This window comes from Salvia hispanica, chromosome 1 (genome assembly GCF_029641045.1).
Source record: "Salvia hispanica isolate PSC_SH4W2 chromosome 1, Shi_PSC_v1, whole genome shotgun sequence".
NCBI lineage: Eukaryota > Viridiplantae > Streptophyta > Magnoliopsida > Lamiales > Lamiaceae > Salvia > Salvia hispanica.
The window spans coordinates 64,063,778-64,085,492 of record NC_142692.1 but is presented as its reverse complement, the minus strand read 5'-3'; the positions used below and the strand labels follow the sequence as shown (position 1 = coordinate 64,085,492).

The following is a 21,715-nucleotide window of genomic DNA, read 5'->3' as shown; positions in this document are numbered from 1 at the left end:
CTGGTCTTCCTATATCATCATCTCATATCTCTCCATCTCCACATATTCAATCCACTCCCACTCCTATCCATGATAATGCTCCGCCTATTACCTCTCCTGATCCCGGTTCACATTCTGATGATCTCAATCTCCCAACTCATACTCCAGCTCCTTCTCCTTCACATACTGCTCCACCTTCTTATAATTCTTCTCATGCTCTTCCCACTCACAGTATGATAACAAGATCAAAAGCAGGAACTTTCAAGCCAAAAATCTACCTTCACACCACCTCTTCCACCTTGGAAATCTCCCTTGTCATCCCTAAATCTCACACTGCTGCTCTCTTGGTGCCTGTGTGGAAGAAGGCTATGGAGGAAGAATTCTTAGCTCTTCTGAAAAATAAAACGTGGATTTTAACCACGTTACCTCCCGGCAAAAATCTTGTGGGCTGCACTTGGATTTTCAAGCTCAAAAAGGATGTTGATGGCATGATAACTAGACATAAAGCACGATTGGTTGCTCAAGGATTTTCGCAACAAGCAGGTTTTGATTTCACTGACACATTCAGTCCCGTGGGTTAAATCGAGCACTATCAGACTTATTTTGAGCATTGCTGTTTCTTTTAACTGGTGTGTTACTCATTTGGATGTGAATAATGCCTTTTTACATGGAGATTTACAGGAAGAGATCTATATGCGACAGCCCCCGGGTTTTGAGCAAGGATCTCCACACTTGGTTTGCAAATTAAATAAAGCCATTTATGTCTCGTAACAAGCTTCCCGAGCCTGGTTCTCCACTGTTCGGGCTGTGCTATTATCATTGGGGTTCTCCCAATCTCGGGCTGATACCTCCCTTTTTTACAGAATCAGAAAATCAGAAACCATCTATCTTCTCATCTATGTTGACGATATGCTTATTACAGGTAGTTCTTCGGTTGCTGTCAGGCAAGTTATTAAGCTTCTCAGTGAGAACTTCTCTCTAAAGGATTTAGGGGAAGTGAAGCACTTCCTTGGAATTGAGATTACTAATACAGCTCAAAGAATCCATCTGAATCAAAAGACCTACATCAAAGAACTCCTTGCCAAGCTCGGTATGCAAGAAGCAAAGGGCTGTTCCACCCCTATGGTTTCTAACTTGAAGTTATCCAAGGAAGATGGTAATCCCACAGTTGATGGAATCCTTTACAGAAGTGTTGTTGGTGTGCTGCAGTACGCCACAATCACTAGGCCCGAGATATCATTCTGTGTGAACAAAGTCAGTCAGTTTATGGCTTGCCCACTTGATACACACTGGAAGGCGGTAAAAAGAATTGTGAGATACTTAGTCGGGTCCCTAGACTATGGGATACACATTATGATGACAAGGAGCGACATCTCGGCGTTCTCAGATTCAGATTGGGCATCTGACCCCGATGACAGAAGGTCAGTTTCTGGATATTGTACCTATTATGGAGCCAATCTCATTTCATGGTGCTCCAAAAAGCAATCTGTAGTATCACGCTCAAGCACCGAGGCTGAATATAGGAGCCTAGCCCATGCCGCCTCTAAAGTGAGCTGGATGCAGTCCCTTCTTGGTGAACTGAATCTTGCGCCGAAGTTGATTCCAGTCGTTTGGGTGGATAATCTAAGTACAATAGCCTTGGCTAGCAATCCTGTCCTACATGCTCGTACGAAGCATGTCGAATTAGACATTCATTTTGTTCGGGACAAGGTTGCAGCAAAGCAATTGGATCTTCGACATGTCCCTACCGGTGATCAAATTGCGGATATCTTCACAAAGCCGCTTGGGTACCAATTCTTCTCAAGGCTAAGGGATAAGCTCAATGTGTGTCCCTTATCCTCGATCGAATTGAGGGGAAGTGTTGGAATCTCGACTGAAATGAGAAAAGAAGTTGAGTGTAAGGAGAAGTCGTATAGCTCAAAACCAGCATGTAAAGCCACGATTGAAGAATCTCAAGCAACTGCTTGTGTGGATAAACTGCACACACATCCTGAACGTGTTCTCATTCCTAGTCAGAGTAATTATGTATTATGTGTAAAATAGGATCATGAGAACGTGTGTAAATGGATACCATCCACTTCTCTTTCAGTTAAGTAGTTTATCTTGTACATGTATATATAGGCATTGCCTCATTAATGAAACATATGCCGAATACAGCAGCAACACAATTCTATCTCTTTTGTACCTTCAAGCTCATTCCTAGTCAGAGTAATTATGCATTTTGAATATGGCTTGCTTGGCTTATTTCTCACATTCAAGCTCAGCAGGCAACTTCTAATAATTAATGCTATGAATGTGCATTTTAAAAAATCAAAGAATTTTTCATGTAAATAAAAGATTCAATTTTTACAAAAATGAAATTTAAATTTAAAAACATCAATCTCTTAATTTACTCCACTTTATTAGCTATTTATTTAACACACTAAACATTCTTTTCTTAGACACCGTGCCGAAAAGTTCCGCCTCAACTATGAGGGAACGGAGGGTATATGGTGTTTCGTTCTCTGCTGAGCGTCGTCATCATTTCCATTGTACAACAGTCACCAAATAAAGATTTTTGATTGAAGGTTTAATTAATAAATATTCGATCTTTGCAAATTTGTGTAAGAATCAGTTTGGTAGAGAAACCGGGTGAAATAGATTGGGAAAAAATGAACTGACATAACTGTAATATATAAATATTTAAAAGGTAAAAATGTAACCAACACATATACTACTGAATTACTATTCGATACCAATGACACAATCCAATTTCAAAAATTTTATCACATTATGCCAAACACTCGTGCAAGCTAATTCACATATTCAAAAATATTTATCTTTACAAAATACTACTCCCTCCGTCCCGGCTAAGATGACACATTCCTTGGCCGACACGAGATTTTAGGAGTTATTGGTTAATGTGTTTGATTGGAGAGAGAAAATGTGAGTGAATGTATTAAAATTGAGAGAGAAAGAAAGATGAATATTTTAATAGTAGTGGAAAAAAGTGATTGGGCGTATTAATTGAAGAGAGAAAGTTTCTAAAAAAGAAATGTGCTATTTTAATTGAGACAAACTAAAAAGAAAAACGTGTCATTTTAAATGAAACGAAATGAGTAGTAGTTAAGATGGACTAATCCATCAACAAAACAAAACATACTTTATTTAAATTCCTATAATACCATTCAAATCGAATTAATTCACCAATTTTCAGCTTTCCCATATTTAGAGTAGAAACGAGGAGATAGTCAGAAAAAAGTCCCCATATGGTTAATCCGTAATCCCATGGTACAATTACTAAATCTTGGTCCGAATTTTGGAGGGAACTTTTTCCCCCATTTGTATAGGTCGGTGCAGTAACGGAAAAATTAACGGATTAGTGAGTGGATTACTGCGACTATATTTTAGCAATTGAATATGAGTGTTTGCCAGGCTGGCCTCAGCAAACTTTTGCTAATTGACAAATTTACCCTTTCTTTATTGTAATGTGAAAATAAGAAAGTAAGTACATGATCTTCTCCTACGTCCTCCGCCGCTGATCTGAACGGCCGAGAATCTCATGATAAATCACTCTGCTGTCAGCTGTTTTCTCATCAATTCGTCGTGGGTTGCTTTTCCGAATCCCACACCTACAATTATATTCACATTGTTATGATTATCAAATCAAAGCACAATTTTCCGCGAATTAGGGTTCCATTGTAGTTAGAACTCGCGGAGATGGCGCGGCAAATGACTTCTTCCGCTTTCCACAAATCAAAAACTCTTGATAACAAATATGTAAGCTGTTACAATCTCTCTTGAGCTCAATTTTTTGTGATTTTATGCTCTTTTCTTCTAGGTAAATTATAGATAGTTTTTTTTGGGGGATTAAAAACTCTTGATAACAAATTTGTAAGCTGTTACAATCTCTCTTGAGCTCAATTTTGTGATTTTATGCTCTTTTTCTTCTTGGTAAATTATTAATTTTGATTGTAGATGCTTGGAGATGAGATTGGGAAAGGGGCTTATGGAAGAGTCTACAAGGGTTTGGATTTGGAGAATGGAGATTTTGTTGCAATCAAGCAAGTTTCCCTCGAGAACATTGCTCAGGAGGATCTCAACATCATCATGGTTTGAATTCTCCTTCTGAAATACTCAAATTATTTAGTTAATGTGACTAACCTTGGTCTTTGTTTGATCCTTTGCTTGTGACCTCTATGAATTCGGACTCTTTGCTGATTTTCTTTTCCATTGCATGACTTCATTCTTCGCGTGATGGTACAAAAATGACAGCAAGAGATCGATCTGCTTAAGGTAAACTTAATCCACATCTTCTTCCGTTTTTTTTATCTCCCTGCTAAAATAAGTGTATTCAGTCGCATCAATTAACTTTCTGTTTAATGTGTGCATGGTGGCGATTGGCGCTTTTAGCTTACGTGTTTCAGGTCCTATCCAGAATGCATAGTTTTCGGGCCGTTTGCTTAGAAACGACTGTTATGTTATGGCTCTAATGTTTGTTTGCTTTTATGATTACCCCTGACAGATATGATTCTTCAGATTTTATGCGTGCAAACTTGAACTTTCTGACAAGTGGCACCTAGTTAATGACATGGTTACTATGCAATGTAGCGCATTAATTATCATGTAATTTTCCAGCTTTCTGATGTAAAAATTTAAAATTAACTAGTGTTGCTACCGCATTAGCAGCTATCGGATACGAATACCCATCTTGAGAGCTCACTTAAAATTATGTAAGAAGATAGAGAAGACAAAAGAGACACAACGCACTCAGATCTTTGGAATAGAGTCTAGATATAATTATATTTTCTTATTGTTACGTGAAAGTATTATTTAAATCTGAAATACTGCAAATTAATATCAATAGTGCTCTTAAAATAGATTGATATATTAAATTATAAAACTAAACACCGATAATTATATTGATAGAGGCTGAGGCAAAAGCCTTGGTGGTAAAAAGGGTGCTATTGATGGTGCTAGAGTGTGCTTCCCCGCATTCACAATTTGTTTTTTATTATTATTTATTCTTCAAAAAATTGAAAACAGATCAAATGCTGTGCCATTGTCTTCTGCTTATATTGTTTGATTTTGTCCTTCTCTTCCAGAATCTTAATCATAAGAATATTGTGAAATATCTGGGATCTTTGAAGACGAAATCTCATCTTCACATAATACTTGAGTAAGTCCTGAGGCAGACATATATTTCTGCAACTTACTTGCCTATTTACGGCCACAATTTTTCATTATCTGCTAGTTTTTGTTTTTTTCTAAAAGGTATGTGGAGAATGGATCTCTTGCAAACATAATAAAACCAAACAAATTTGGGCCTTTTCCAGAGTCATTGGTGGCTGTTTACATAGCTCAGGTTTCACAACAAACCTCATCCTTTATCGGTTGGTTTGTGTTGTCATGTTTCGGTCATAAACATATACTAGCATGTTGTAATCAGGTGTTAGAAGGATTGGTTTACCTGCATGAACAAGGGGTGATTCATCGTGATATTAAGGGGGCAAATATACTGACAACAAAAGAGGTACACCTAATCTTGTTCAATTTTTGTGACTTGTGTCACTTAATTTGCTCAAATTTTTTGTTTAATCGATCTGCTTTCTCCCTTGTGCTGCTTTGGAAATTAGCTAAGCTTTGAAAATTTGATTAGCTATTGCATGTTGTTTGGCGATTTTTATTTTTCATTGATAAAAATATATGGCCGTTGATTTTTGACAATTTTTACTTCCTCTAAATCTTGTGCCTTTGTTTGCTTTGACATGTGCTTATACTTGTGTGCGAATGTATCAGTATAACCCCCCCTCCCAATCGGAATAGATTTTGACATTAAAATTAAAGCCTGTTGAACCACTATCCCCTTCATCTAACTTGAAATTTCAGGGCCTTGTCAAACTTGCAGATTTTGGGGTTGCTACAAAACTTACTGAAGCAGATGTTAACACTCATTCTGTTGTTGGAACACCTTATTGGATGGCCCCTGAGGTATATTAATCTCTGTCTTAGCATTTGAGGTTTAGTTTCATTCTCTGCATTTAGTATTTCTTTTCTAATTTCTACTAATGTTATGTTAAGAAAGCTTAGTAATATACACATTTGGTATCTAATGATTCTAATCCACCACATAAACTGTTTTATTGTACAAGGGGTAAGGGATGGGGTTTGTAGTAAATAATATAAAGTCGGAAAGAAATGATGGGAGGCTTGTGAGTTAATTGTGAGTGCTCAAAGATTCGTGTTGTGAAATCTAACCCAAGTAGGCCACAGAAATAAAGCAAGTCTGAGTTTACACAGAAACTAGGATGTTAGGTATACTAGAACACATTACCTAACTATTAGGGTCTTAAAATGTTAGATATGTTTGAACTGAGTAGCTAACTATTATTTTTTGTAAGGAGAAACTTTTCGTTAATAAACTAATCAGTGTTATCAAAAGCCCGGTTCCAGGGGAGTCGCCCTGAGGTGTCTGGGGCGAGGGATATTCATAGTGCGAGCCTGGGGTGACTTGGCCTTGGTTTCAAATCCCTAAATCCTGAAGTCTTCAAATCTTTTTTTTTTTCACTAAAATAACTCAAATATAATTAATGACAGATCTTCTCCCTCCATATCTGATCTGAATCCCTTCGTCACCAAAAATATTGCCAAATATAATAACTCTCACATTCCTCCAAAAATAATGAATGTTCCAGCTCTTCTCCTCTTCTCAAGAAAATTAAATAATCCTTCTTCTATTCTTCTTCTCAATTAAATCTTCTTTCTTCTTCAATTCAAATTCTTCGTGAGTATCATGTAAAGAAGAACCTGCATCTGTTAGTGGGCCGAGATTTGTGGGGGTCGCGTCCCTTCATCCCGCGCCCTGGATTTTTACTTAATCACCCTATGCGCCTTCCTAACAACACTGAAACTAATGCATGTAGCTCAATAAGGTTATGTATTATGAAGGCATTAACTGCTTTGACCAGTTCATTTGAATGCAGTATCAGTTGATGGTAGTTCTGATCACAGTGAAATTGCATTAAAGTTGTACCTGCATTTACCTGTTTGATAGTACTGTCTATCGTGTTCCATGATTTTAGTAGCTGATAAAGTAATTGGACCTATATGTAACATAGAAATCAATTTTATCTTTATGAATGCTAGTGGAAGGCTTGAACTGCTCTGTTGTCAAATCGATTGTATTTTTACAATGTAATGAATACAAGTTAATAGAAAGCAATTGCTGTGACGGAAACCACTGTTTTCTTAACTGATTAGTGATTACCGATTTGATGACATATCCGTTAATTTCTTCCATTCCTGATTCCTGATGAGTGTGATGAACAGTATTTTAGAGATAAAGAGAACCAACTGTAATGGCTCAAATCTTTGAAGAATGATGATTAATAATAAGACTAACAAGCAGAATAATGAACTCAGAAGAGAACCCCTTTCTACCCAAGCACCAAGCATTCTGTTCCGATCAAAGAAAACGATAGACAGGTTCTCCTGCAACAGAGTAACCTCTTTTATTTGCTAAACAGAACCCTCGCTTGGAGCCTGTAGGACAAAAACCAACTAGACAAACAATAATAAAGTCTGAATCAGAAATAATTTAAGAGACTCAGGAAAGCCCGGCCCTAGGTGAGGGCATCCTGTGCCTTCGGCCTCCTCTGGTGAACACGAGTTGGAACACAGTGCTCCCTTGTAGAAGCTTCTGAATTAAAATCTGTAGAATTGTGGTTTAGCCCATCTTAATTTAGGAAAAGAACAAATGTGTGACAATAAGATGTGAGCTCCGCAATTTATGAATGTTTTCAATCTTTTCTGTTTGGTGTTATTTCTTGGTTGTATTTTATAAATACCTTCACATGCTTACTGTCTTTCTATTGAGAACAACAGAGGTTTTGTTGTAAATAAGTAGGATATGTTTAATGCAAATTTTCACAGTTTTCTGGAAGTCGATGCATGATAAAGAACACTTTTTGTCTTCTTTGCCAATTCAGGTCATTGAAATGTCAGGAGTTTGTGCTGCATCTGACATTTGGAGTGTAGGCTGCACTGTAATTGAACTTCTTACATGTGTTCCACCATACTTTGATCTGCAGCCAATGCCCGCCCTCTTTAGGATTGTACAGGTAGGTTAGGTAGCAGAAGTTCTTACCAATTTCTTTGAATTGAAGTTCATGGTTTCTGGTCAGTATAGTTATTTTATCTATTCTCCTTCCCAACCTAACTTGCAGTAAACCCTATCAAATGCAAATTATAGTACTGGTGAAAACTGTTTACATGGACTCATATATCTGCTCTGTTACTGTTGCTTTACTCAAGCTGGCACTTCATTTATTGTTTCAGGATGAAAATCCTCCGATTCCAGATAGTCTATCTCCAGCTATTACGGATTTCCTGCGCCAATGCTTTAAAAAGGTCAGCTGGAAATCACTATATATATCTAATATGGCCTTCCTTGACATAATCTGACTGTTTACTTGCGGGGAAGTTCTTACCATCTTGGATTAGAAACTGTTCCCTTTTTTTCTGTTAATCACTTTACTGCACTTCCATATATATTTTTTCTTGTTTAAAACTTTAATATGCTGTCTCAATGATTCCATCAAAACATAACCTGTTCTGAAGTAAATATGAAATAGCAAACGAGAGTCTTGTTGAGTATATTGAGCTAATCATATGCAGGGTATTGTCTTTTAAGGATTATATTGATCTCTGGAGAGACAGATTATTGTGTCTCCACGTGAATAAGGCGTTCTTAAAGGCCTAGATCACATCTTTTTTGCTTTATACTTTTTCACTCCACTTGTCTCACAAATTGTGTATACTGGAATTTGCCACAATTATGATTAATTCAAGAAGTGTTTTCGGATTTTGATGGCTTTGTTAGCAGGAAAGAGAAGTTAATATGGAGGGTACAGCTACATGTTAGTGCCATTAAAGTGACTGACACTTAATTTTACATTTCAGGATGCTGGACAGAGGCCAGATGCAAAAACATTACTTTCACACCCTTGGATTAAAAACTCAAGGCGTGCTCTACAAAATACTCTTCGTCATAGTGGAACCTTGAGGTAGTGTATTAGTTCTCTCTTTGTCCCTGAGGATAAGCACCAATATGATAATTTTTTGACATAGGAAAACTCAAAAAAAGGTCTTTCTCCTTTTTGATTGAGTTAACTCAACTAAAATGCAATAGGTAATGCATGCTTGCTTCCATTAGGTCATCCTTGGAATTTAGTCTATCAACTTGAAGTTTTGTGGATATTTGTTGTCTTGAGGCTTCAGTAATTGATTTGGTTATTAAGTTTTGATGCTCAGAATATTGTCTAGAATGTTGTTGATGTGTGTTTAAGCTACCCAAGTTGGGTTATCACCATGCTATGTCTATCAATTGTAACACTGTATGGGAAATACTATATGCTATGGTGAATTTTAAACTGTTTTGCTCTGTATGAATAGATTCTCTTCTATTGTAGTGCTTCACAGGAACTACGATCTCAGAAAATTGGCCTTAAGGGCCTTATAGTTCATATTATGACCTTTGTATATATAGCTTGTTGGGAGATGTTTTGGTTTATTGGATTGACCTGATTTTCTAATGCACAAAACTATTGTTAATTGTTGTATCTATGGACTTAGGTTCTATTCTGTTCGTCCGCGATATTTAGTCCCGCTTGTGCGGGTTTTAAGAAATGTGAAAGAAAGCGGGTGGAAAAAGTTTGTGGAATCTAGCTCCCACTTTTATATACTAGTATTAGTTTTATAATGGAATGTGATTGGTGAAATTTAGTGGAGTGTGGGGTCCACTTGCCCAAAATTTAAAACTAAATGGGATTTTTAGCGGATGTACCAAAATGACAAAATGGGACTTTATATCGCGGACCGAGGGGGTACACTATAGTGCTTGGGACTTGGGAGAAATCTTGTCTCTTACACTCTTACTTCCTCTGCATGTACCTATGAGTTTGTGGATCAGTTGAAGCACATCATTTCTTTACGTTGGTGTTCTTTACTGACGTATAGAAATGCCTTTTTTTCCATGTTCTTATTTTCCTTCTGTTCAATCTGTCATAGATATTTTGACTGTCGAAATTGAAAGGATGCAGATTTTAAGCATAAATGGTGAAATCTGTGCAGGAACATTGATGAAGTTGGAGCTGGGGGTGCTAGTATAAGTAGCAGTGAACAAGGGCATAATATTGAAGCCTCTTCCGCTGAGAAAGTAAAGTAATTATTGTTTGAAGTTTTCATGTTATGTGGCTTGATTTGTCCTCTTATTAGTTGAACCTCTGACCCTGAGTACTTTGTCCTATTTGCCTAGTTTTGCTTGTTCTGAAGATGATGCTTTAACCGATATTTTTATATTAAAATCCTGTTTTTGCTTTCAGGATAAAACAGAGATGTCATCCTCGGAGACTTCACTTGTCAGCAAGTCTTACGAGGACGATAGCTCAAAAACTAATCTTACTGAGGAAAGAACAAACAACCTTGATGAAGATACTATTTCAGATCAAGTTCCCACATTTGTTATCCATGAGAAATCACCCATCGAGACCAGCTCGAGCAAACTTTTGGGTAGTCATGACTCAGAGATTGAAGACCAGAGACCTAACCTAAATCAGCAGGGTGAAGTGCTGATAAATGGTGAGGTCGAAGCTGCAGAGTCTACAAAGAAAACTGTCGTGGCCAAAAAAGTTGAAAAAAAAGGAAGTGCAGTTGGTATCATTCATGGGAAGTTTAATTTTGGTCAAAAGAACCAAGAATCTAGCCCAAGGAAGGTAAATTTGACCAATTCAGATCCTTTGCGCCTATTGATTAAGCATATTTTTTTTGCTGGAAGTGATTTCTTGGCGCAGGGTTATGTGGAATTGGGATAGTTGTGGGTGGAATTTTTTGTAAATTTCTAAGCTTTCAGTACTCTCATATTTATAGTTGTAAATTTGAAGATTCAGAGGTCATTGTATTTGCTTCTCTTTTGAGTGCCCAGTAAATTACTTATGTGCAGCACGTGAGACTGAACACTGTTTTATTTGTCTGCTTGGTATGGAGTGATTGAGTGTCTGATAATTTAAGACCGCTTATTTCTTTAGCCACAGCAACTTAAAAATGAATATTCTTCTGGGTCGGAGTACAGTTACATACTATATTAGAGAAAGTAGCAGAAATGGGTTATGAATAGCTTGTAACACCTTGAATCTGTAAGCAGAAATGCGGTATTCAATAAATTGTAACACCTTGAATCTGTAAGCAGAAATGCGGTATTCAATAAATTGTAACACCTTGAATCTGTAATTGTTGAATGGGTGTATGGTTATTTGGTTATGCAGCATGCTCATGGCAGACTGAGTGAAGACATAAAGAATATTGGTTGTGCTAAAACGTGATACATTCTTGTATTCTTTCCTGTTAATTTAGTTTTTCCTAGTCGTGCTGTTTGAATCAATTGTTTGCTTCTTCATTCCCCTTAATAGTGTTATAATTTTGTCAGTAATGCCAATTTACCGATGCTTTAGGAATTTATGTTCTAAATATAGTATTTCTACTGATATAATGGCTCTAATTTATTCTGGTTCCCACCTGTGCAGGCCGTGAAGGAACCAATGACTTCAGGAAGCAATGAACTTAGTAAATTCAGTGACTCCCCAGGTGATGCTTCTTTGGAGGATTTGTTTCATCCCTTGGATAATTTGGAGGACCGGGTAGCTGAAGCCTCTACCTCTGCATCATCTTCAAATGTAATTCAAGGAAATGTAGTATCTGATGGTGGAAAGAATGACTTGGCAACAAAGTTAAGGGCTACAATTGCACAGAAACAAATGGAGAATGAATCTGTTCAGGCTAGTGGCGACCTCCTTCGCTTAATGATGGGCGTTTTAAAGGAAGATGTAATTGATATTGATACTCTAGTAAGATTGACTATATAAAATAAAATTTACTTTCTTATCTAAATTCCCCCCCTTGGCTTTTATCTTATGCTTAACATGCTTGTCAGGTATTTGAAGATAAATTGCATGCAGAAAATCTTTTTCACCTACAGGTACATTTGTTCTCCTGCTGAATTGCTTTCATTGTGTATTCTATATGCTCTCTTCTTATCCAAGTTAAATGTCAACATTGTGTTAAAACTTGCTACAAGGTTGTCCTTATTATTTGTTGATGGGTACTGATTCACAGTGGCTTACTAGACACGATTATGTTAAAAAGGGGGAGAGACTTGGTTTGAGCACCTGTTTTCACTTGATAAACTTTACTCCTGTGATCCTGTCTATGTTTTGTCTTCCTATTTTTCTGTCATTATTGTGCTTAAATATATCGACCTAATGGGTCACATACTGATGATTATGGCTGCTATTTTCTATGGGTTTGATGAAAGAGTTTTAACGGATGCTTTCCCCAGTGTTAAAACTCCTTTACTGCTTCTTGGACCATAGGCGTAATGTATCTCTTGAGAAATTAATGTGGGTTATATTAATGATCTACTTGTTAGATATGGAATTAGTTTTTCGTATCCTGGTCCTACTTGTGCTGTGGCCAAATTTCATATGGTTTTCAATTTTTGTTGTGATTCGGTTCTTCTCTTGTAGAAATAGATGCAATTCCTTAACTCTTATGTCGTTTTTCTTGCATAGGCTGTTGAATTCAGCAAATTGGTGTCCTTGTTGAGGCCAGATGAACCAGAAGATGTGATAGTATCTTCTTGTCAGAAGTTGACCACTTTCTTTCATCAGCGACCGGAGCAGAAGATTGTTTTCATTACTCAACATGGTTTGCTCCCTCTAATGGAACTGCTTGAGGTTCCAAGAACTCGCGTATGTAACTTGCATGAAGTTCGTTAGTCCGTTACCTTGTTGCTTTATATGCATGTGTTTTGTACCTTCTTGTGTGGCTGATCAGTTTCTTTCATTTCAGGTTATATGCTCAGTTCTACAAGTTCTGAATCAAATAATTAAAGATAATACTGAATTTCAGGAGAATGCTTGTCTTGTGGGTCTTGTAAGTGCTCTGCAAATTTAAGTACTTCTCTCTTTTGGGTTGTGTGGGTCAAAGTTTGAAGATGTTAATCAATGTATTCCGAGGCATATGTTGTGTTTAGGTTCACTTAAACTATGATGAAGGTCAATAAAGGTGCATAAAGCATTATACTATTTTGTTACAAACTTCTGATTTAAAGTTAAATATCAACTCATTTCTTGATGGTTATCCATGTACGCTGGCTTCACTCTGTGAATGTAAACTTTTGAGTTACTTAGGTTTACTGGTTAGTATTCTGATTATATTAGGATTCCGACACTAGCCATTATTTTCGTCAAGTTACCTACTTAGGACTGTTTATGGTATTTATAGAAATCACTTGATATCTGGTGGGTGATGGCATACTATGGATGGTTTTAGACCATAAATGATCTCCTCTTTATCAAATTGTAATGATGATGACTGGTATCTTGATCACAAAATTGCTTCCAACTTGACTCTTGCTTGGTCCCCTTCTAAAGAGAGGAGAATTACATAAATAAAGTCTGTTATAGAGCTTTTATTTTTGGGTATTGCTGGTACAGACTCTGTGATGAGTAATGTACTTATATAAAAAATGTTCCAGATTCCCATTGTGATGAGCTTTGCTGTGCATGATCGGCCACGGGAGGTGCGCATGGAAGCAGCATTTTTTTTCCAACAACTTTGCCAATCAAGGTTAAATGTTCTCTCCTGAGTATTATTCTCTTGATCTATATTCTTCTGCTTCGATGTGTGATATTTGGTCTTTTGTATTCCAGCTCTCTGACATTGCAAATGTTTATTGCTTGTCGTGGTATACCTATATTGGTGGGCTTTCTAGAGGCTGATTACGCTAAGTACAGGTAAATCTACATGGATGCTATTCTTGTCATAGTTGTGCATTTTTTTTATTACTTAAGGGAATGTTTGGTAGAGTAGTTAGGGTGCATTTTTAATCACTTAAGGGTGTGTTTGATAGAGTAGTGAGCGTAAAGCAAGTTGAAAAATTGTGATAGTTTGTATATCTATGTTTCTTGTAGCCTAGTCATAGGACCAAGATAAATAAAAAAAGCTGTTTGACAATGTAAATGTTTACACTTTGGAATAGATTAACCTAAGAAAATACTAAAAATGGCCTTACAATAATCTGTTAAGGCTAAAATAACCTTTGAACTCCCTCACTCTCTCTTTTCTCTCTGCTCTTCCTCTCCCTCCAATTATCTCCTCACCTCAGCCTCCGCCTGCTTCTGCTTCCACTTGTGGTGGTATTCTTGTATACTCTTCTCTCTGCTCTTCCTCTCCCTCCAATTATCTCTTCACCAGTTCACCTCAGCCTCCACCTGCTTCTGCTTCCGCTTGTTGTGGTATTGTTGTATGCTCAACGAATGGTGGGTCTTCTCTTAGCCGATTCAATTGGAACGAGATTACCAGAGTAAATGAGATGAGCTCACAGTGGATTTCGCCGTTGTCTTGTGCTTTCCGATTTTATTCAAATGGGTCACGGTGGCCATCGTTGTTGTCTTGTGTTCGACGAAGGGAAGAATGATGAAGGAGGCTGGTGGTTGAAACGGATGAGGATGTTCCTGGCTGCTACAACGGGTTTCTTGGTTTACTTATCTGGGCTACCAAATGAGTAGTAAACAAAGATAAATTAGCTAATAAGATGCCAGTTAGGAAAATGTGACTGTATGTCATCTGTTTGCCAAACATTTATGGTACTGGCATTTTATTTTGTACTGATGACATGATATGCACTTATGAAACAAATCTCTGACAAAAATATCTAGACAAAAGATTGTTTTAGTTTTATCCATTTGTTTCCATATCTAAAGTAAAACATGTGCCCTCTCCCCCAAGGGTAAGTGATATTTGACACCCTCTAAATTGGCTAGTCTTGGCAGTTTGCACCTTAAAAAACATTCTAATGTGCTAATATAGATATTAAAGAGTAAACGCCAAAACTGGTCCTGAACATATGCCCATTTTACGATTTTGGTCCTATACTTTACGTTTTGAATTTTTGCATCTTGAACATTTCAATTGGGATCACAATTTCAATTTTTAAACGGTTTAAACCCGATTTTGATGGTTTTAACAGCCCCATTCGGGTTAAAACTGTTTAAAAATCGATCAAATCGGGTTAAAACCGTTTAAAAATTGACGGAATTGTAGTGTAGGACCAATTGTGAACCGAGTTGAAATGTTCAGGATGCAAAAATTCAAAAGATAAAGTATTGGACCAAAATCATAAAATGGGCATATGTTCAAGACTAGTTTTGGCCTTTACTCTTATTAAACTTGGTCCTATATTAGCCCAAATGAACTTTTTGATCCCATGAATTACGTTTGGTACCTATTGGTCCAAAAATGGTTCTATTTTGGGTTAATTTACTGATATAATTAGTTATATTTTTTTGATATAGTTAATTATATTGGAAAATAACATCAAGTTGCGTAAGTGTGCTTTTGTATACCAAACCAAGAAAGTACAAAAGTTCTTTACATTTGATTAAGTGTTGGAAATCTGGTAGTTTTTTATTCAAAAGGGTAAAGTGGCAATTTGGGGGGTTACCTTTCCAACCCTCTGTTGGTCAAAGAGCAGATGTTTGAGGACCAAGAAGAATCCTTTGAGGAAGTTTGGGGTAGAAAAAGGTTAGAGTTGCTTGCTGGGTATCAAATCATAAAATATCAAGGATTTTCTGTGTGTGTTTGTTTGTTTGATATGCAGCCATAAATTGGGTTTGGATCCTAACCATCACTTCTTTGGGGATTATTCATCTCTTTTAAAAACTCATCTCTTTTCTGATAAAATATAGTGTTTCCTATTAAAAAAATAGCTTTGGATTGTGTAAAAGACATTTAGTATTTCATCTAGACTAGCTATGGGGTACTATAGCCATTTAGTAAATTATCTTTGGAACTCGTCCATATTTTTGAGTCATTATCTTATTGTGAAAGTGGTACTCGTCTTGGTTTACCTATTGGTATGCTAATTACTTTTGTTACCTCAATTCCAGGGAAATGGTTCATATGGCTATTGATGGCATGTGGCAAGTTTTTAAGCTACAAAAGTCAACATCCAGAAATGATTTTTGTCGTATAGCTGCTAAGAATGGGATACTACTCAGACTTATTAATACCCTTTATAGTTTGAATGAGGCAACCCGTCTAGCTTCTATAGCTTCTGGTGGTGGGTTTGCTCCAGATGGTTTAAGTTCACGACCAAGATCTGATGCTCTGGATTCCAACAGTTCTGCATTTTATGGGAATGACCTGCCTGATCACCTTAAAGTCAAGCCTGGAGATCATATTTCACAAACTGGAACGTTAGAACCTTCGCATGCATCTGCATCACACTCTCCTGAATTGAGATTTATTGCTTCAGATGCTGATAGGCCTCGATCCAGTGTTTCTAATGTAGAGGCATTGGGTGGTTCAAGAGTCGCAGATCCTGCGTCTTTGGACAGATTATCCAATTCGGCAGTAAAGGATCACCATCCAACTAGAGACAGGGAAAGTGTAGACAGGTGGAAGAATGAGCCTTCGAGAGCTGAAGGTGACCTAAAGCAGCAAAGAGGAGCTAATGTAGCAACTGGAAGAATATCCATGGATAAGGCTCCAAAATCCATGGATGTCGCAACAAATGGATCAGCTGCTCACATTGGTAGTCAGCAAGAGAACATTCGACCCCTTTTGAGTTTGTTGGATAAAGAACCTCCATCACGCCATTTCTCCGGGCAGCTTGAGTATGTGAAACATCTTACAGGGATGGAGAAACACATGGAGAAACACGAAAGTATTTTGCCTCTTTTACATGGATCAACTGACAAGAAAACAAATGGTCTTGACTTTTTGATGGCTGAATTTGCAGGTGAGCAATATATGCTCATTTTGCATGGTTGGCTACTTATCTTGAGATTCGCTCTCTGACTTACTCTTTTATACCCGACACTAGTACCACAATTACATGCCTGAAGGATAAATTGCTTTAGAATCTTTCAGTTTTGATTCATTGCGAGGATTGAGTCTTGGACATATTGCTTTGCAGTTTTACTTTGTGATTGGCCATTTTAGCCATTGTAGCTTTCTCTCAGTTATAAGCACTAACTTATTGCGACCCTAATAGTTTCTAGTTTCTTTCCAGAGGTCTCTGGAAAAGGAAGGGAAAATTCTAATGTGGATTTGTTGCCTAGAAGTTCACCTCAAGTAGCTAATAAGAAACATGGACCTCTGACATCGAACGGGGGAACTGTTGCCGCTTCTGGACTCGCATCACAGAGAGCATCTGGTGTGCTATCCGGTTCAGGAGTTCTGAATGCCAGACCAGGGAGTGCGACATCGTCCGGACTACTTACCCATGTGGTCTCACCATGGAATGTTGATGTTGCTCGGGAGTATCTGGAAAAGGTTGCAGACCTTCTATTTGAATTTGCTGCAGCAGACACAGCAGTAAAATCTTATATGTGTAGCCAAAGTTTGCTTAGTCGTCTCTTCCAAATGTTTAATAAGATAGAACCCCCGATTCTTCTAAAGGTATAGTAAAAGTTTCTCTTCTCTTAGCATTTGTTCTGTTTCTGGTCAAATGTTCTCATAATCATGTTCCTTCAGCTATTGAAGTGTATAAACCATCTATCGACGGACCCACATTGCTTAGAACATCTTCAAAGAGCTGATGCTATCAAATATTTAATCCCAAATCTTGATCTCAAAGAAGGTTCCCTTGTGTCACAAATACATCATGAGGTGAGACATTGTTTGTATTCTTTTTAGTTTATGTTCTACTGTAGGGTGATTATACTCAACCCTCTTACTAACTCGTGGGAATGGCTGCTCTGGATGAATTAAATTCATGGGTTTAAGTGCTGTAGTATAGGCAATGGGTGCTATTACTTTTAGTTATTTCTGTATTTAATTGAAGCAACCTACCTGAGATGGCAGAGCTTGCTTATGGGTCAGTTCCTGTTGTAGTTCTAGTGGATATACGAGACTCATAAAGGAATCCAGAAATTGGCCACTAAAAGAGCTCAAATCGGATGCAATTTTGTCAGAATAAAGCAGAGAAAGAAACACATCTTTATAAAATTTCTTGCCCATCTCTGCGTTTAAAATTTAGTTCTTGAGTATGCTTGAACGTGAAGTATAGTCAGAGTTATAGGCGGTGTCTTAGGTAAGTTGGGTTTACTTGACAAAGACTCAATATGATTCGGTACATGCAGTTGACCAAATACCAAACCATGTGGTTCTATTTTATTGTCTTTTAAACTAAGTGCTTAATTTTCTTGAACTATTTCATTTTTTTTTCCAGTATGCTTGATCTTTCTCATTGGACATTGTCCGGCTTCTTTTGTTTGCTGAAGGTCCTTAATGCTCTATTCAACCTATGTAAGATTAACAAGAGGAGACAGGAGCAAGCTGCAGAAAATGGGATCATTCCCCACTTAATGCATTTCATCATGTCAGATTCTCCTTTAAGACAGTGTGCATTGCCTTTGCTGTGTGATATGGCTCATGCATCAAGAAATTCGAGGGAGCAGCTGCGAGCTCATGGAGGACTGGATGTGTATCTTAGCCTTCTTGAAGATAATATCTGGTCTGTGACTTCACTAGATTCTATTGCTGTATGCTTGGCGCACGACAATGAGAATAGGAAAGTAGAACAAGCTTTGCTCAAAAAGGATGCCGTCCAGAAATTGGTTAAGTTCTTCCAGTGCTGTCCGGAACAACACTTCTTGCACATATTAGAACCCTTCTTGAAAATTATCACGTACGTCTATCCTGATATCATGTATCTTCTGTATTTTATATATTATGTTCCCTCATGCATCTTTATAGTATTCTTAAAGATATAACATTAGCCTGATTAAGATCTACTAAGTGATGCATAACTTCTCATGGGATTAATATTCTGGAATTTGCTATATTGACTTGAGTTTCTGGAAAAAAATTATGGGAAAATTACTAGCATTTCCTTCTTTAATTTGATAATAGGTTGAAATAGAATTTCTTTCTGTAGAAAATAAGAATCATTAAGAGAATAGAGAATGAATTAGTATTATTTGGTGAATGACACTCCGTTCTCTCCAGATTGAGTATGGCCAACTCACTTTATGGTGAAAATAGTATTCTCTGGATTATATAATGGGAGCAGCTAAGTTTATGTGGGTTATAGCATTCCTGTCTGGGAAAAGGATATACGAAATCCGGGAAGTTGTTTAGTCGTCATATATGCACCTTCTGTTGATTTGCTACTCTTTAGTAATTTGGGTGTATCCAACGACTCATGTAACAGACAATTGCATCTGGTTTTGTTCTGTGCATCTCACAATGGTTTATGATGCAGGAAATCTTCTCGAATAAACACCACTCTGGCAGTTAATGGGCTGACACCACTGCTTATCTCGAGACTTGATCATCCAGATGCAATAGCTCGTCTGAATTTGCTTAAGTTAATCAAGGTGTGTGACTTTTATATGCCATATTGTGCTATATCCTGAAAAATGAAATGCCTTGATACTATAAGAAATCTGTGTTATGTAATTTTCTTACTAGGCGCTGTAGGGGAATTTGTGAAAACTAAAAATTGTGAATGTAGCATCAGACAGAACTGTCACATTACCATGTAGTATGTCATTGACCAATGTAATGGGGTTGTACATAGCGGTTATCATGAAAAAAAATGCCATCCATATTGAGCTATTTCATTGTTTCACTGCTTTCAGTATCAAAGATTTTGAAAAACCAGTCATATGTAGAGTTAGAATCTGTGGTTAAGCTCTTATTTTTAGGGGTTGGTTTTGATGTTGTGTTTTATGTTCAGGCGGTTTACGAGCACCACCCTCGTCCAAAGCAACTTATTGTGGAGAATGATCTGCCTCAGAAACTTAAGAATTTGATTGAGGAGAGAAGAGATGGACAGAGTTCTGGAGGCCAAGTGTTGGTTAAACAAATGGCAACTTCACTTCTCAAAGCTCTTCACATCAACACCGTTTTGTAATGTAAATTGTTTTACTAAATTTTTTCGCTTGTAGAGTCTCTCTGATTCCCAACGCTTGCATTTTTGTTGTATTTTCCTTTTCGATGTTTTTGCTAATTTTAAATTGTTATCTATGTCAATTTTTTTGTAATTATTCTCTGCAAACGGAAGTGACAAAACAACATAATGTGTGTACTTTTATCATCTTGTATTAAATGCAAAATGTGAAATTTACTTATTGCCGATACAATAGCTTAATAACATTTGACACGTCTATATTGGATGTATAATGAAAACTAGGTCTCGAGCTTCCTTATTCCAAATAATTAAATCTCATCTGTTTAGTTGAGTGTATTTAAATAGTATTTATTATCATATGTAGTACAGTACATCCTAAAAAAATTACATAAGAAATATAAAAAAATAAATAATAAATAAAAATTACATAAAAAATTACACGCCAGCTAGTTGATTTTGAGCCTGCAATGGCCGCTAGCGAATCGGTCAGCGCGCGTGAATCGGCGTGAGCTCGCCGATCGGCTAGCCGAAAGTGTTCTCGTCGGTCGCAATGGAGCTAGCGGACAGGCTAGCTGATCCTGTCCGCTAGCCTCCATTGCGGATGCTCTAATAGAAAGTGAGATGAAAAAGTTAGTGACATGTGTGGGTCCTACGTTTATATATTAGTTTTAGTTTTATAATAAAATGTGAGTAAGAATGAGTTGGTGGAATAGGTCCATTACCAAAAATGGTAAAAGTGAAAGGTGACAAATTTTTAGGGACGGACGGAAATGGAAATAAGTGACAAATTTTCAAGGACAGATAGAGTACATTCAAATTATATACATGCTTACTGAGTCATTTAGAATTACTATTACTTGATAGGGGTGAGCAAAAAAATCAAAAACCAAATATCCGAATCGAACCAAATTGAAATTTTGGAATTCAGTTCGGTTTTTTTAGTTTTTCGGTTCGGTTCGGTTTTAAAAATACAAAAATTTTGATTTTTTGGTTCGGTTCAGTTCGGGCGAAAAAAATAACCAAAAAACCGAAAAACGAATATTTTAAATATAATATTATATATATTTATTATATTAATTTAATATATTATATCATATATATATAATATATATTCTTTTAATATATTTTATATAATATGTATTATATACTCCCTCTGTCCCATTAGAAATGAAACGTTTTCCTTTTTAGTTTGTCCCATTAAAAATGAAACGTTTCCTAAAATGGAAACATTTTTATCTCTACTTTTTCATCTTTCTTACTTTACTCTCTCCTCATTTACTCACAAAACAACACTACATAAAAACCTGTGCCAATTCACAAATGTTGCATATTTAATGGGACGGAGGGAGTATATTCTATTAATTTTATAATATATATATTTATATTCTATTAGTATATATAAAATAAATTAAATTATATATATATATATATATATTAATATATACTACCTCTGTCCTCCAAATTTTGACACACTTTGACTCGGCACGAGTTTTAAGAAATGTAATGGAAAGTGAATTGAAAAAGTTGGTGGGATGCGGGTCCTATTTTTTAAAGTATTAGTTTTATTTTATAATAAAATGTGAGTAGGAATGAGTTAGTGGAATATGAGGTCCACTACCAAAATTGGTAAAAAGTGAAGTGTGTCAAATTTTCAGGGGCGGACCGAAATACTAGTAAACTATGTCAAAATTTGGGGGACGGAGGTAGTACTATTTTTTTCAGTTTTTCAATTTTTTCGATTTTTCGGTTCAATTCGGTTTGGATTTTGAACTAAATTCG

The 21,715-nt window shown here is 36.7% G+C and overlaps 1 protein-coding gene across 2 annotated transcripts; it reads left to right on the top strand.

Moving 5' to 3' along the window:
- The first annotated feature begins 3,441 nt into the window (after nucleotides 1-3,441).
- LOC125222766 (MAP3K epsilon protein kinase 1-like) lies at nucleotides 3,442-20,156 on the top strand. 2 transcript variants are annotated; one of them, XM_089069527.1, is made up of 24 exons: nucleotides 3,442-3,738; nucleotides 3,937-4,071; nucleotides 4,234-4,254; nucleotides 5,064-5,137; nucleotides 5,233-5,323; nucleotides 5,408-5,491; nucleotides 5,848-5,949; nucleotides 7,947-8,078; nucleotides 8,296-8,367; nucleotides 8,920-9,023; nucleotides 10,090-10,174; nucleotides 10,341-10,730; nucleotides 11,538-11,858; nucleotides 11,945-11,989; nucleotides 12,582-12,761; nucleotides 12,862-12,945; nucleotides 13,550-13,641; nucleotides 13,725-13,808; nucleotides 15,963-16,816; nucleotides 17,090-17,478; nucleotides 17,554-17,688; nucleotides 18,303-18,709; nucleotides 19,286-19,400; nucleotides 19,763-20,156. In XM_089069527.1, the coding sequence occupies exons 1-24, from the start codon at nucleotides 3,679-3,681 to the stop codon at nucleotides 19,937-19,939; spliced, it is 4,233 nt and encodes a 1,410-aa protein (XP_088925653.1). In that variant the 5' UTR covers nucleotides 3,442-3,678; the 3' UTR covers nucleotides 19,940-20,156. The 2 variants fall into 2 exon arrangements, with proteins under 2 accessions (XP_088925653.1, XP_088925656.1); XM_089069530.1 differs by lacking the exons at nucleotides 3,442-3,738; nucleotides 3,937-4,071; nucleotides 4,234-4,254; nucleotides 5,064-5,137; nucleotides 5,233-5,323 and having other exon boundaries at nucleotides 5,450-5,491; nucleotides 5,867-5,949.
- Nucleotides 20,157-21,715: the final 1,559 nt, after the last annotated feature.

Bases quoted from the DNA above. Each gene is read 5' to 3' on its own strand.
- LOC125222766 (XM_089069527.1), top strand. From the start codon at position 3,679: ATGGCGCGGCAAATGACTTCTTCCGCTTTCCACAAATCAAAAACTCTT. The intron at 5,138-5,232 runs GTAAGTCCTGAG...TTTTTCTAAAAG, and splicing joins CATCTTCACATAATACTTGA to GTATGTGGAGAATGGATCTC. The intron at 18,710-19,285 runs GTACGTCTATCC...TTTATGATGCAG, and splicing joins CCCTTCTTGAAAATTATCAC to GAAATCTTCTCGAATAAACA.